The following is an 11,670-nucleotide window of genomic DNA, read 5'->3' as shown; positions in this document are numbered from 1 at the left end:
CGTATCCTATTAATACTCGCGCTTGGATGCAACGCCTGGGAAAATCCCCGCCGTTCATGTAACGTCTACACGTATTGCGGCATGCGTTGCCCTATTTTTAGAATCTTGAAACAACTTTCGCCTCTTGCAGAGCAAACAATATTAATGGCCCCCGATTCTGTACGGTAAAAAGCTCTGCCGTTGTTAGTTCTGACTGATATCAAAAGCTCTCGCTCTCGTATATTGTGGAGAGGCTAATTTAGGCACTTGTGCTTCAACGCAACCATTGGTGATTATCTGCAGTTATTTACAGCGTAAAGACATTTCTTGCAATGTTGCGTGAGGGACCAACCTGCTCTTGTTCAATAATATAAAAGAGTTATATCCTGTAAACAATGTCTTCCATAGCTAGCCCCTGAGGGACTTTGCCTGAAGACCGTCCGTTTGTGCTGGAGGGGGTCTCTTTACCAATTCAACGCAAATCAGTTTTCAGGATGCTTAAAAAATGTCCACAGCATCTTCTTATCTACTGGAACCAGAGCTCGAGTAAGCAATATCCCAATGTTTTTGGACGAAGAATTCTTCGAACTCTGGGCATGCATGGCGGAAGTCAGCAAGTCGCAATACATCTTATTTGTTAACCACTACACTAGGCTACATAATATCACAAATGCCGACTCTCATACAACGAACAAAAAGACACTCAGTCACGTCCAGCCCAAAACCTATAAGCTACGCAGGTTTCCCCTCCGAGCGGCCGCGCTGATTGTGGGCCCAGCGGTGGTCCTTGCCTACTACGCTTTTATCTGGCATTTGGTTGTGACCAGGGCGGAGGATACGCTCAAACTTGGCATCCCAAACGAGCTTTGGATACACTACTGCTGGTTCGTTGTCGGCGTATTTGGCCTGAACTTTTCAAAGTATGGCCTACTCGGTATCGAAGCGAGCATGCTGCACGATCGCAACTGGCAGGTTAAAAGTACCATGAAGCTATTGATGCATTGCGACAGCGCTTGGAGCAGCCCAGGAGGTTGGCTCAAATGCGGCAGCGCATTGTTGCGGCAGAAGAGGAATGTTGCGGGGCGGCTGTGGTACACACTGGCTGTCCTCAGCTTGTTTCCCTTTGTTGCTCTCCCACTGTCGGGATTGACCATGGAGCCAGTCGATGGCTATGTCGCATCACACGAGTCCCCACTGGCCATCGGACACAAACCAGACGACTTCAATCGCAGGCCTAAAGCATCAAAGGAAACCTTGTTCTGGAAAACGGGCCAGTCTCCAACAATTCCGGGGATAGGTATAGTATATACTGCACCTCATGTGCAACGGAATTCCGTTCCATACCTCCGGGACCTGCCGAATTCCCTACCTTCGAATATTTCTGAAAGCAACCCAGAGCTTTTCCTTGCGCCACAGGCGAATGTACCTATAAGTGGGAGAGTATGGGGTTTGCTCATAGGATGCAACTGCTCCATTGTCAAGTCATTTTCTGAATTCGCAATCCTGAACCAAAGGACAACTGCCGACTTTAATGAAACCAGCTCGCTGACGGAGTTAAAGCTTAATTCTTCCCAATTAAGTGATAGAATAATAATCGCTGCTAATTCAAATGCCAACTTGGTAGCTCACGCCCAGATAGGCTTCAATTTTTCAGGGGTATACGGGCAGACTGGTTGGGCTGCTACTGCGCCTACGCCCGCCCTTTTTGAGTATGCTCTCTGGCAGGGGAATAGGGAAATGGGATTTAATCTTCTTCGCGAACAAGTCAATTTCAGCACGACTATTGACTCACCCATGGCCGACGTCGGAGGCCCTTACTTTCAGGCCAAGAACGGCACCTTCTATTTCAACCAAACATTTTACGGCAACCAACCCGATGAAAATGGCACTATTAGCTCAGAGCCTGTGTATCGGTCGACGTCCCTAAGTCACATCGCCCCTCCCATCGGAGTCCGTTGTATTCGGGACTCTAAGCTTGGATACGCTGACGTCGATCGCAAAGGCCACTTCCACTCATTCACGAAAAGTCCCCCTCCCCACGTTGATACCCATGAGAGCGGCGATGTGTTCGGTTTTGGCTACATCGGCCACGATATCGCTGGCAAATTCACCGAGCTCGTAACATCCACGAATTCCCCCCCACCGCTACGTTTCACTCACGGGCTATACTACCCCAGTTATATCCAGGCCGAAACTCTTTACCAGTCAATCATGCTCGCGCATGCCTGGAACGCCTTGGAATTAATGTATGACAGCAGTTACACTTTTCAATCTGCTTATATTTTACCCAACGCAACCGGCTCGCGAGCCAGCAAGGTTATGGGCCCTGGAGCCATCCCGCCCATCTATGTCGGGGTTTTATTCGCCCTGTGGGCCGTAGGTTCCGTCATACTTGGCTGCGGATATGGACTTCGTCGTCGCTGGTCTGAGAGGCTGGATGGGTATAGCATGTTCCGGTTTGGAGCAGATTTTGCGCGAGAGATCCAAAACGAGCCTGATTTTGCGTGTACTGCAGAATTTGAGGAATGTCAGGCCCTGTGGAAACTGCCTGGTTTGGTGGGTGATGCCCAGCCGGCGAGAGATATCGGACACATTACGCTGGTGAAATGGGGCAATGAGCCGAATAAGGGGAAAAGATATCATTAGCAATTACTATTTACTTCGGACGGGGGGGTTCTTTTCTTTTAACTTGGTATCGCGAATATAATTGGATAAAATAAAAATTTATTGCAACACTAAATAGAAACGTTATGGAGGGACCTTTTCTGATTTTGATGCCAACTTACTCTTCTATCTGGAAGTGGGCTTAAGGTTTGAACGGGCTGTTAAATATTTAACTTAGCTTACACAACTTCTAATGACAGAACCCTTCTTGACCAGGATGGCTTTTTCATTACCAACGTTCTCCGGCTTATCTGTTCGTTAACTGTCGAAAACGTTCTCTCAGCTCTAAAATACCCATGGTGGAGCGCACATACCCTTCATTTTATTCTTCTTGCCAAACAACTGCCACTGAGAACTTCGCTGTCACCTCTATCCAGGTGATTGGGCGAGATTCCCCAGGCCTGGAAGAAACACACCACCAGCGCTGTTGTCCTCTCGGAAAACACGACTAGGGCAGAGCCAAGCCTGATACCCCGGTGGGAATACTCTATTTCCACAATGATTCTCGAGGAGTCTGAGTGTAAGCGACCAGCAAATTCTTGAAGCGACAAAGGTTCCGCGATCTTCACCTTATTAAGCTTATCCATGCCACTTATTATACCTGATGCCAGGGATTCGTTGAACTGCCCACATCACCACCACCTTGACTGCCTGGCACTGGGCATATTATATGACATGCACCACTTATCGATTAACGATGTGAAATTGCAGAATATCCCCCCGTCGCACTTGCATTCCATTCGCGAGGGGATCTCCATCCATGAAGATCTTGAGGCCAAACTGGTACAGATAGCGGACGCGCAGTCCGGAAAGAAAGAGTCTTCAGCGAACAAACGCCATATGTGCCATATAGTTTCCCAATGATGGGCTGTTGCTGCAGGGCATCTTCTTGAAAATTCCCTTCAATCAAGCATCGTGGCGGCCGCTGGCCGTCTGGCTGCCTGTCAGTACGCAGGATTGGAGATTATATCATGGTTTGATGAAGTTAAGGACCTCACGTCATCTACGGTAGGGCTTGATCCGCCCTTTTAGTCCACCCCATGCATATCCTCACCGTCAAGATACGGATAAATTGTTCAGGCTGTGTCTAGTGCCATGGAGACTGCAACAGTCTAACCCTCGCCGCCTTATGAAGTTTTCTTTTTTCTGCCTTCAATACCAGCGCCCTCTCCGTTCTCATTTTTGAACTAAAAGCCCAAACCACGGCACTCCTAGGCCACTCGATTCGCTCCGTGGCCATCTCGTGGCCAGATTACGTCCAACTATCGGCCAGTGAGATTTTCCAAGTCATCGAACCCCTAGGACTGAAAAACCTCGCCAGACCAAAAGATCACCAAGCTCATTAAAACAGGTGGCGCCGCGGCCCCCAGCAATTCGAGATTTGTCAGAGACGATCGAAATGCTCTGCGCATGTACCTGGAGCTAGCTGCCCTGCGTGTGCTGGAGGACAATCTAGACCCTGTTTTTTTCATGGCTGCGAAGGGTGCAGCGGATTTCGCGAAGAGAACGCAAGAGAACCCTAGAGGTTGTGTTGAGAGTGAGCGGTGTCGGAGTTTGAGGGGGAAGAAAAGGTAGGGAGGGGGTTTTCCTTACTATTAAGGGCGCATCTGCGATGAAATATGGAAATGGGTTCTTTTTCCTCTTCACCATTTAGCGTTTTTCATTACTTTAGCTCAGGGCTGGAATATATAAAATTTAAAAATAAAAATAAAAATAAAAATAAAAATAAAAATAAAAATAAAAATAAAAAAAATAAGAAAGACTCTTGATCTATCATAGAAATTCGGCGTGTAGCTATAGATATCACTTAATCTAGGGAACTTGGTGCTACTTGGGCAGGAATGCTTGTAAGGGGTATGAGAAGTAGTAACTCCGCCCTCTAAATCTATCCCTAATTCCTAATTTCGACGTAAAGAAAATATGACCATAATGAAGAGAACCTTCGGTCTGGATTGATCATACAAAGTATACATATTGAAAAACATGAATATCTTCAATAATTCAACTTTGATGTTATTATATATATAAACATTTTATAATATATATACTCTTAAGTTTCTACATTATCTGAATTGAAGATATTCATGTTCTTAATAAATATCCTTTGTATGATGAACTCATACAAAAGGCCTCTTTTTTGTTACTCTGATATTTTCATTACATCGGGTGAGTCTCTGCATTACTGTACATGCATGCAGCAACTCACCCGATAAGTAGGTAAACCCTTCAGAAAGTGATTGAAGGTATGAATGCTTGCTTGCTTAATGCCTGTTGTAGAGGCTGTTGCAACACCTTTCTAGCCATAGCTGAATAGAAGAAATGCTCTAGTGATGTTCTGCAACCTGTTTGAATAAAATAATTCTTTTCCGTTTTTTTGTTTTTCATCATATTGATATCTCATCATCAACTATGGTAAAATGCCATTGCATGTTCAAGAGAGGTAGGTAATGATGGAGATGAGAAATCAAAAAGAAGAAAATTTAGGGAAAAAAAAAAAAAAAAAAAAAAAAAAAAAAGAAATAAAAAAAAAGGGGAGGGGGGGAATAAAAAAGGAAAACAAAGGAAAAAGCTGTCCCACGGCGAGCATTCATAACGCCAAACAGACTCCAATGACTTTTCTTGACACATGGGACACACCATTCATTAACACCAATGCATCAAATAGTAAGCTCACAGAGCGCAAAACCTGCATGAAAGCACACAAACCTCCCAGATATCATAACCAGTGGTGAGATCTCCGAGACCCATGAAGGTTTAGGGAAAAGAAAAAAAAAACCCCAACGCCTCTCATTCAGGAGCTACCCGTATTTTCTGCGTTTGAATGAGAAAAAAAGAAAAAACCTCTTTCTAGTCCGCCTTACGCAGTAGGTCGTAGCTTTTTAAATTCCCCAAGGAAAATCCAACAAGAGGCAAGAAATAAGAAATATATATATATATACTATCTGCCAGGAGCGCTCAACGGAGCGCTCAACGGCGACGTGTCATTCTTCAAGCCCAAGTTAGAGATCCGACGCTTCCGTCTAGCTTTCAGTCTGTGCTCAGTATCCATGAGCTTATTCTGCACCCACATGCGGACGTCTTGGTGGGTTTTGATGGAGGCCGAATTGAGCAATTCCGTCAAGGCGAGCTTAACCTGCTGGTCCACGTCATTGGATTTATCACCGTTTGCGGCGTCGAAGATAGGATCGGTTGATAGGGGGGATAGAGGGGATGGCGGAGGGGTAGAAGAGTAGCGAATCGGGGGCTGAGGAGGATAGGAGACAGCGCCGGGGGGAGAGGGGTAGCGGCTTGGTGGCTGTGTTATGGAGTGGGCGGAGGTAGGCTGGGCGGCCTTGAGCTTGTTTGTCAACAGTGCGGTATGCATGACTTCGGGTTTTCGGGTCCGATGTTGCAGAGTTTCACATAGGAGTTTCGAGTTGCCAGAGAGAGAGGAGGGGAGGAAGTTATTTTAACGAGCGAATGGTGAGAGGGGGTTTGGAGCGATCGACTTCATAAAATCGCCCAAGTGGGAGCTTGGGTTATTTGTGCGGGACGGCTTTATTACAAGCTCATTTGGCTTGTAGAGGGTTTGGATAAGGCTGGTTGTTTGTGGGGAAGGGTTGGTGCTAAAAAATTCGCCAACAGACAGATGCGCGCAGCGAGAGCCTTCATATATCAACTCGCCGGGCAAATAATGATGCAATGAGAACGAGATTGAGTTGGGTCCAACTCCGGGCGACAAAAGTCTAAAATGGGCCTGGAACGTCACCGGTTTGGCTTGAAGCTTTCGTGAGACAACGCCAATTGGCGCAGTGGCGCAAATCTTTGAGCTCAACAGAAAATACTTACGGAAAACTTGAATAAGTTCAAACATCACATAATCGATATGAGTCCTTTATTATAGATCATTTTTTTTTCTTATATTCAATTCTTATTTTTTTATTTTTATTTTTTTTTTAAAAAAAACGTGTCATTCTCTCATACTTGAAATCTATTATGACGAATTTTCAAATTTCATTCTAGAAGAATCAGTACACATTTTTATTTAGAAAAAAATCATTATAATATACTTGAAAAATGATATATATACATACCTATTATAATGTTGAACCTATTCAGGTTTTTCTGTAAGTCTCCTTTGTATGGGTTCACCATTGAAAAAGGTACCTTTACTGTGATATTCCCGCTACGCTCGGGCGCACTCACTAATGGTGGTGAGTTGCGCTTTGCACGGTTATTATTATTATTCCCTTCGAATTTTCGATCCCGCTACTACATATCCCCTCATTTATCGTGGCGCCCAGGGAAGATCCTAATCTACCAATTGGCGGAGATAGCTGGCGTCATCAATGTTTCGCCCTAGTTAAAAAAAAGATGGAGACGCTGCACACGTCACGTCTCTGTTTCTTCCTAGCCAGCTACAGAGCAGCCTTGATTCCTATGCATCTTCCAAAGTGGTTGTGCACCAGAACGCCTTGGCTGCATCAAACCGAAGGCCGCGGATTTTTTGTGCCTCTTGGATAGTGCAGCTAGTTGAGTAGTGCAGGTTCTAGATTGCGCTCGTAGCTAAGGATAAAGTTGTGTGTATTTTGCCATGTGGTGGCTGGCTTTCCCTCCTTTCTTCTACTCCGTACGCTGTACATGGTTGAAGCTGCCAAATCTTCAAAGTTTCCGAAACGAGCTTGATAGTAAGGGGCTCGTTTTGAGCAAAATTGATGGATAACCAGGGCCCGCCTTCGCTCGAGGAATCCGTAATATATGTGTAGAATCAGTGTGAGGGTAAATCGGTACCGAAGACGCTCATTGCCATCCTTTTAGAATTTGGGGCCAAAATGACCTGATTGTAGTTTTAGACGCGAGGACGTCAATTGAGACTTGTCGAGACAAAAGGATACCAACCTCGTCCCGAAAAGAATAATGTGGGTATACACGGAGAATTAGCTGAGAATTCGTGAAGACCAATCTTGGATTGTAATGTACAGAGGTGCCATATTGAATCTTTTTTTTGCGCAACCAAACACCCGTGGAGTTGGGCGGCACCAGGGCATTTTACACGGCGCTTTATAAGTTATCACCTTTGTTGACGGGCCAACAACCAATAATAATAATAATGAGCACCACCCCGCGATCCGATCATAGCGATGATCTTTTGGGTGAAAAGCCCAGTTTTCGGTAGCTCTCTCCACATAACTTGAAGTGAGCCAATCGTTTGAGGCGTACTTTGGAAGCAGATATTTCTAGAACCTTGGACGAGTGGGCACATATCTGCTGTGCCACCACGAAGCCTGACCGTCAGGTGGCTGAGCAAGAGGAGTCAGGGTCCACAGAATTCATACTCCTTTCCTCTAACGCGTTCCGATGAGGGTTTGTTTTCATTTTCACTTTTTATACATGCTGAATCGATCGGAAGAGCATGAATGGGAATGGAGCAATGTTGCAGGGGTTGGACAGCGAATAACCTTGAACGCTCTAAGGGAGAGACAATCCATGGCCCTCTCGATTGATATAGTGCGTAGTCCTGCTTGGGCAGCTTTCGACATTTACAGGAGTGAAGGAAGTATATAATAAATAATACATTATTGGATAGACGCGAAGAAAGGGACTAACGCGAGAATTTCTCAGATTATGTAATTGGGTAACTATTCAGTGCAAACAGCACACAAACAGTGTAAATTGTGCAAACGGTTCATCATCTCATATTCAAAACAAGATCCTTTATTGAAAAAGACCGGAAGACCAGGTTAGAGTGAATTATTTTCTCTAGGAGCGATTTCACCTTCCCGGTAATCCAGCTTTTTCTCAAACAATCCGTTAACATGGTTCGAAAACTCAAGCATCACGAACAGAAGTATGTTAAGCCTCCGAGAGAGGATACCACATTCGCGCAACAAAACGTGAAATGTTAGAAGAAGAAAAAGACAAATTCCCTAACGCTCAAACCCTTATTATTCTAGACTTCTCCGCAAGGTAGATCTTCACACCTACAAATCCGACGCCGGACATCGTGAAGCCGCCATCCGACAACGCTACCACTTCCAACATCCGCTCGATTATCAAAAATACAACTCGCTCTGCGGCTCCCTGCGACAACTAGCGCATAAGCTCTCCGCCCTGGACCCAGAAGATCCGTTCCGAAAGGACATCGAAAGTCAGTTGCTGGAGAAATTGTGGGCAACGGGCATATTGAAGCAGAGTCGTGAGCAAGGCGCGGGCTTGAGTAGGGTTGAAAGGGAGGTTACAGTTAGTGCGTTTGCGAGGAGGAGATTGGGCGTTGTGATGGTGCGGATGGGGATGGTGGAGAATGTTCCTACGGTACGCCCATTTCCTCTCTCTTTGCAACCCCCTCCCCCCTCCCCCCTCCCCCCTCCCCCCTCCCCGTCCTTTTTCTTTTCAGTGTTTTACCTATTTGGCGCGACACTCCTAGGAAAGCTGGCGTTGTGGTTGCCTTTCCGGTTTTATCTTGGATATGGATTATTAAATTAAAAAAATACCGGACATGAGCTAACTTGCCGTTTTCTTCTTCTCTTTTCAGGCCGTGAAGTTCATTGAACAGGGCCATGTCCGTGTCGGCACGGAGGTTGTCACGGACCCTGCCTTTCTCGTGAACAGAAATCTTGAAGACTTTGTTACCTGGGTTGATTCGAGCAAGATAAAGAGAAATATCTTGCAGTACCGTGAGAAACTGGACGATTTCGATCTTCTATAACCGGCCTCGTCTTCTTCAAGGCTGGTGTGAATCCGGGAAGGTAGCGGGATTATTTTGCATCTGTTTCACATTTTCCTGGCGTGTCGGGGATTGATATTTTGGTAAAAGCTTTTATATGTTAATCGGGTTCGAGCTGGGTTCCCGTCGACTTTTTTGCACGTTTTCCCTTTCTACCGTTTTAGTTGGGAGTTTTCATATACCCTCATATGTTTTATGCATGGTTTATGAGTTCAATGTTCGTGTACATACAGGCACAGTATATCTATTACATGTCGTTTGTTTTGTCCTGCATTATTAGGCCAGAAGAAACTAAGGATGGGCAATTGGGAATATTAGGCTATCAAATGGTAGTAAAGTCATTTAGACACCACACCACACCGTTGTCCATTACACCGGCGTCTGCTCCACTCGAGCGCCAATAGCCGGAAAAGCTCCGCTTCCTTCCCTCCTCGACACAACTGATAACTATAGGGACTTTATGACTAGTATTTGGGCTTTTGTCACCGACCTGTTGCAAAAGCATGGTGGCTGTTGCTGCGGCTCTCTGTCGCCCCCATCCAGATCAGGAGAGCGGTACAGCCCTTTTTGGCATGGTTTAACAGGGCGAACTCTACTGCCCCTTTCGTTGTCCTCAAGCTGTATGTTTGCGACTATCTCACGCGGGCTCTTAGTATGTACAGTACATGCACATGTACCGATCGAAATTGAGCAAACAAATCAACCAATTCCCTGCTTCTCTTCCCTCATAAGGCTCCCCCGCAAGCCTAGAATGTTGAGGGCGACGAGCAATGGGTTTTTACTGACATTGATCCCTCTGAGATAGCATTTAAGCAAAAGCTTTTCAAGCTCAGAAATTCTCAGAAACATTCCTTGTTCATATATCTCAACGTGATATGTGTGTAATGAAGATGGCCCAAGCCCAACACACACAACCTCCTGAGCGCGAAACAAACATTCACATCTGCGAATCGACTGCCTACAGATAACTGGTGAAACAACGGCCTTTGCGACCACGGAATCGTGCCTCGGTTCCTATGGGAACAAAAGAACGGATGGACTTATATTAATCACATTATCAACCTCACCTGATCATACGTGAGGGGAAATTAATGAGGCTTATCTCTATTTTGCATTGAATATTGAGTGCATTTGTGGAGATTGGTGCGATGACCTTTTGGGACCGCGGCGTGAGGAATATAGATAGCATTCAGTGATTGAAAGAAATATTGACGATGTGCGACCACAAGCTCATTTCCTCGTCCGCGCTGGGAAATTTTGCTGCTCAGAACTCTCATCATGTTTGTAGTTACGGAGTACAAGATGGTCTCTTGGGCCTACGAAGCCAAGCATTTTTAGATAGGGGAACTCTTTCTGAGTCTACTGCGTTAGTCTGATAAGTCAGCATAACCTTTCAATCAATCAAGCTTTACACGATTTCTATATAAGATAAAACAGAATGGATATTTCTGACACTAAAAGACAACCTCCCTGACAAGATCGGAGACAAAACAGGCGAAACATGGAAGAAAGAATAAAACTATGTACATGTACATTAGTTAATCGGAGATATGGATTTTGCCAAAATCCCCTTTGGCACTAGGCCTGGATTGGTGGGTGGGGTGAGGCAAGCTGCTTTACCCAACCGGCTAAAGTTGCTCCTCCGATACTTGTCATCGCCATCACTTGGGTAACCACTAATTAACTGTTGGGGGTCCCGGGGGTTGATCGGCCCCTTCTACCAGCAGTGCGCTGGTGGTGACCACAAAACGACTAAAATCATGTGATACTGAATTTCTTATGCTTCCCTAAGCCAAAATACGCGAGGCAGCAACCCGCCCGGCAAGTGGCAGCCACGGCAAGCAAAGGTGAGTTTCCCTATTACTTTGGGTTTCGGAGGCATGTTCTGACCAATATTACAGGGAACCTCACCGACCTAGGTCGAGTAGGTAGCGACAAGGAGAACGTTGAACCATTGCAGCCGCTATGTGTACCTACTAGTTAAACCCGTTAGCAGCGCCTTCGGTGGGCAGTCCCACTACTACACTCACTACTCCGTACTCCGTAGTCTCTTACGCGAGGTTATAGGTTGGACATTGGCAACCCCTATAGTTATCCTTGTGTCGCGAGGCCGTAGATGGGCGCCTCGAGTATCTCAGGTCGATATTGGCACCCACCTACATAGAGGTCAGAGGAAGATGTGGCGCAGATCGCTCTAGAGCAGCTTAAGCGATACAAAGAGGATTTGTTTGTGTCACAGCGCGTAACCTTAGGAGCATTTAAAGCACTAACCGCTGCACTATCAGCAAAAGACTACTCCGTAGAATATGAAGCCGTCGGCTTCA

General features: G+C 45.7%; 4 protein-coding genes across 4 annotated transcripts; 3 read left to right on the top strand and 1 right to left on the bottom strand.

The window, feature by feature from the left end:
• Window positions 1-484: 484 nt before the first annotated feature.
• Window positions 485-2,625, top strand: BDBG_08134 (uncharacterized protein; the record flags this gene model as incomplete). Its single annotated transcript, XM_002621465.2, has 2 exons — window positions 485-525; window positions 633-2,625. 2 exons carry the CDS (start codon window positions 485-487, stop codon window positions 2,623-2,625), a joined length of 2,034 nt encoding a protein of 677 aa, XP_002621511.2.
• A 516-nt stretch (window positions 2,626-3,141) lies between these two features.
• On the top strand, window positions 3,142-4,218 carry BDBG_08133 (uncharacterized protein; the record flags this gene model as incomplete). The annotated part of the gene is made up of 5 exons (XM_002621464.1): window positions 3,142-3,163; window positions 3,197-3,426; window positions 3,497-3,651; window positions 3,806-3,915; window positions 3,965-4,218. The coding sequence occupies 5 exons, from the start codon at window positions 3,142-3,144 to the stop codon at window positions 4,216-4,218; spliced, it is 771 nt and encodes a 256-aa protein (XP_002621510.1).
• On the bottom strand, window positions 3,415-6,491 carry BDBG_08132 (uncharacterized protein). Its single transcript, XM_031723421.1, has 2 exons — window positions 4,237-6,491; window positions 3,415-4,162 (listed from the first exon to the last, which is right to left on the bottom strand). Exon 1 carries the CDS (start codon window positions 6,005-6,007, stop codon window positions 5,582-5,584), a length of 426 nt encoding a protein of 141 aa, XP_031580572.1. The 5' UTR covers window positions 6,008-6,491; the 3' UTR covers window positions 3,415-4,162; window positions 4,237-5,581.
• A 283-nt stretch (window positions 6,492-6,774) lies between these two features.
• BDBG_08130 (U3 small nucleolar ribonucleoprotein subunit) lies at window positions 6,775-11,062 on the top strand. Its single transcript, XM_002621461.2, has 4 exons — window positions 6,775-8,470; window positions 8,577-8,934; window positions 9,155-9,966; window positions 10,152-11,062. The coding sequence occupies exons 1-3, from the start codon at window positions 8,439-8,441 to the stop codon at window positions 9,326-9,328; spliced, it is 564 nt and encodes a 187-aa protein (XP_002621507.1). The 5' UTR covers window positions 6,775-8,438; the 3' UTR covers window positions 9,329-9,966; window positions 10,152-11,062.
• The last annotated feature ends 608 nt before the right edge of the window (window positions 11,063-11,670 follow it).

This window comes from Blastomyces gilchristii (assembly GCF_000003855.2).
Source record: "Blastomyces gilchristii SLH14081 genomic scaffold supercont1.22, whole genome shotgun sequence".
Classification (NCBI taxonomy): Eukaryota; Fungi; Ascomycota; class Eurotiomycetes; order Onygenales; family Ajellomycetaceae; genus Blastomyces; species Blastomyces gilchristii.
This window is presented reverse-complemented; position numbering and strand designations above follow the sequence as displayed.

Excerpts from the sequence above, each read along its gene's own strand:
- BDBG_08132 (XM_031723421.1), bottom strand. The coding sequence starts at position 6,007 with ATGCATACCGCACTGTTGACAAACAAGCTCAAGGCCGCCCAGCCTACC.
- BDBG_08130 (XM_002621461.2), top strand. The coding sequence starts at position 8,439 with ATGGTTCGAAAACTCAAGCATCACGAACAGAA. Across the intron at positions 8,471-8,576 it reads CTCAAGCATCACGAACAGAA|ACTTCTCCGCAAGGTAGATC; the intron begins GTATGTTAAGCC and ends TTATTATTCTAG. Across the intron at positions 8,935-9,154 it reads TGGTGGAGAATGTTCCTACG|GCCGTGAAGTTCATTGAACA; the intron begins GTACGCCCATTT and ends TTCTCTTTTCAG.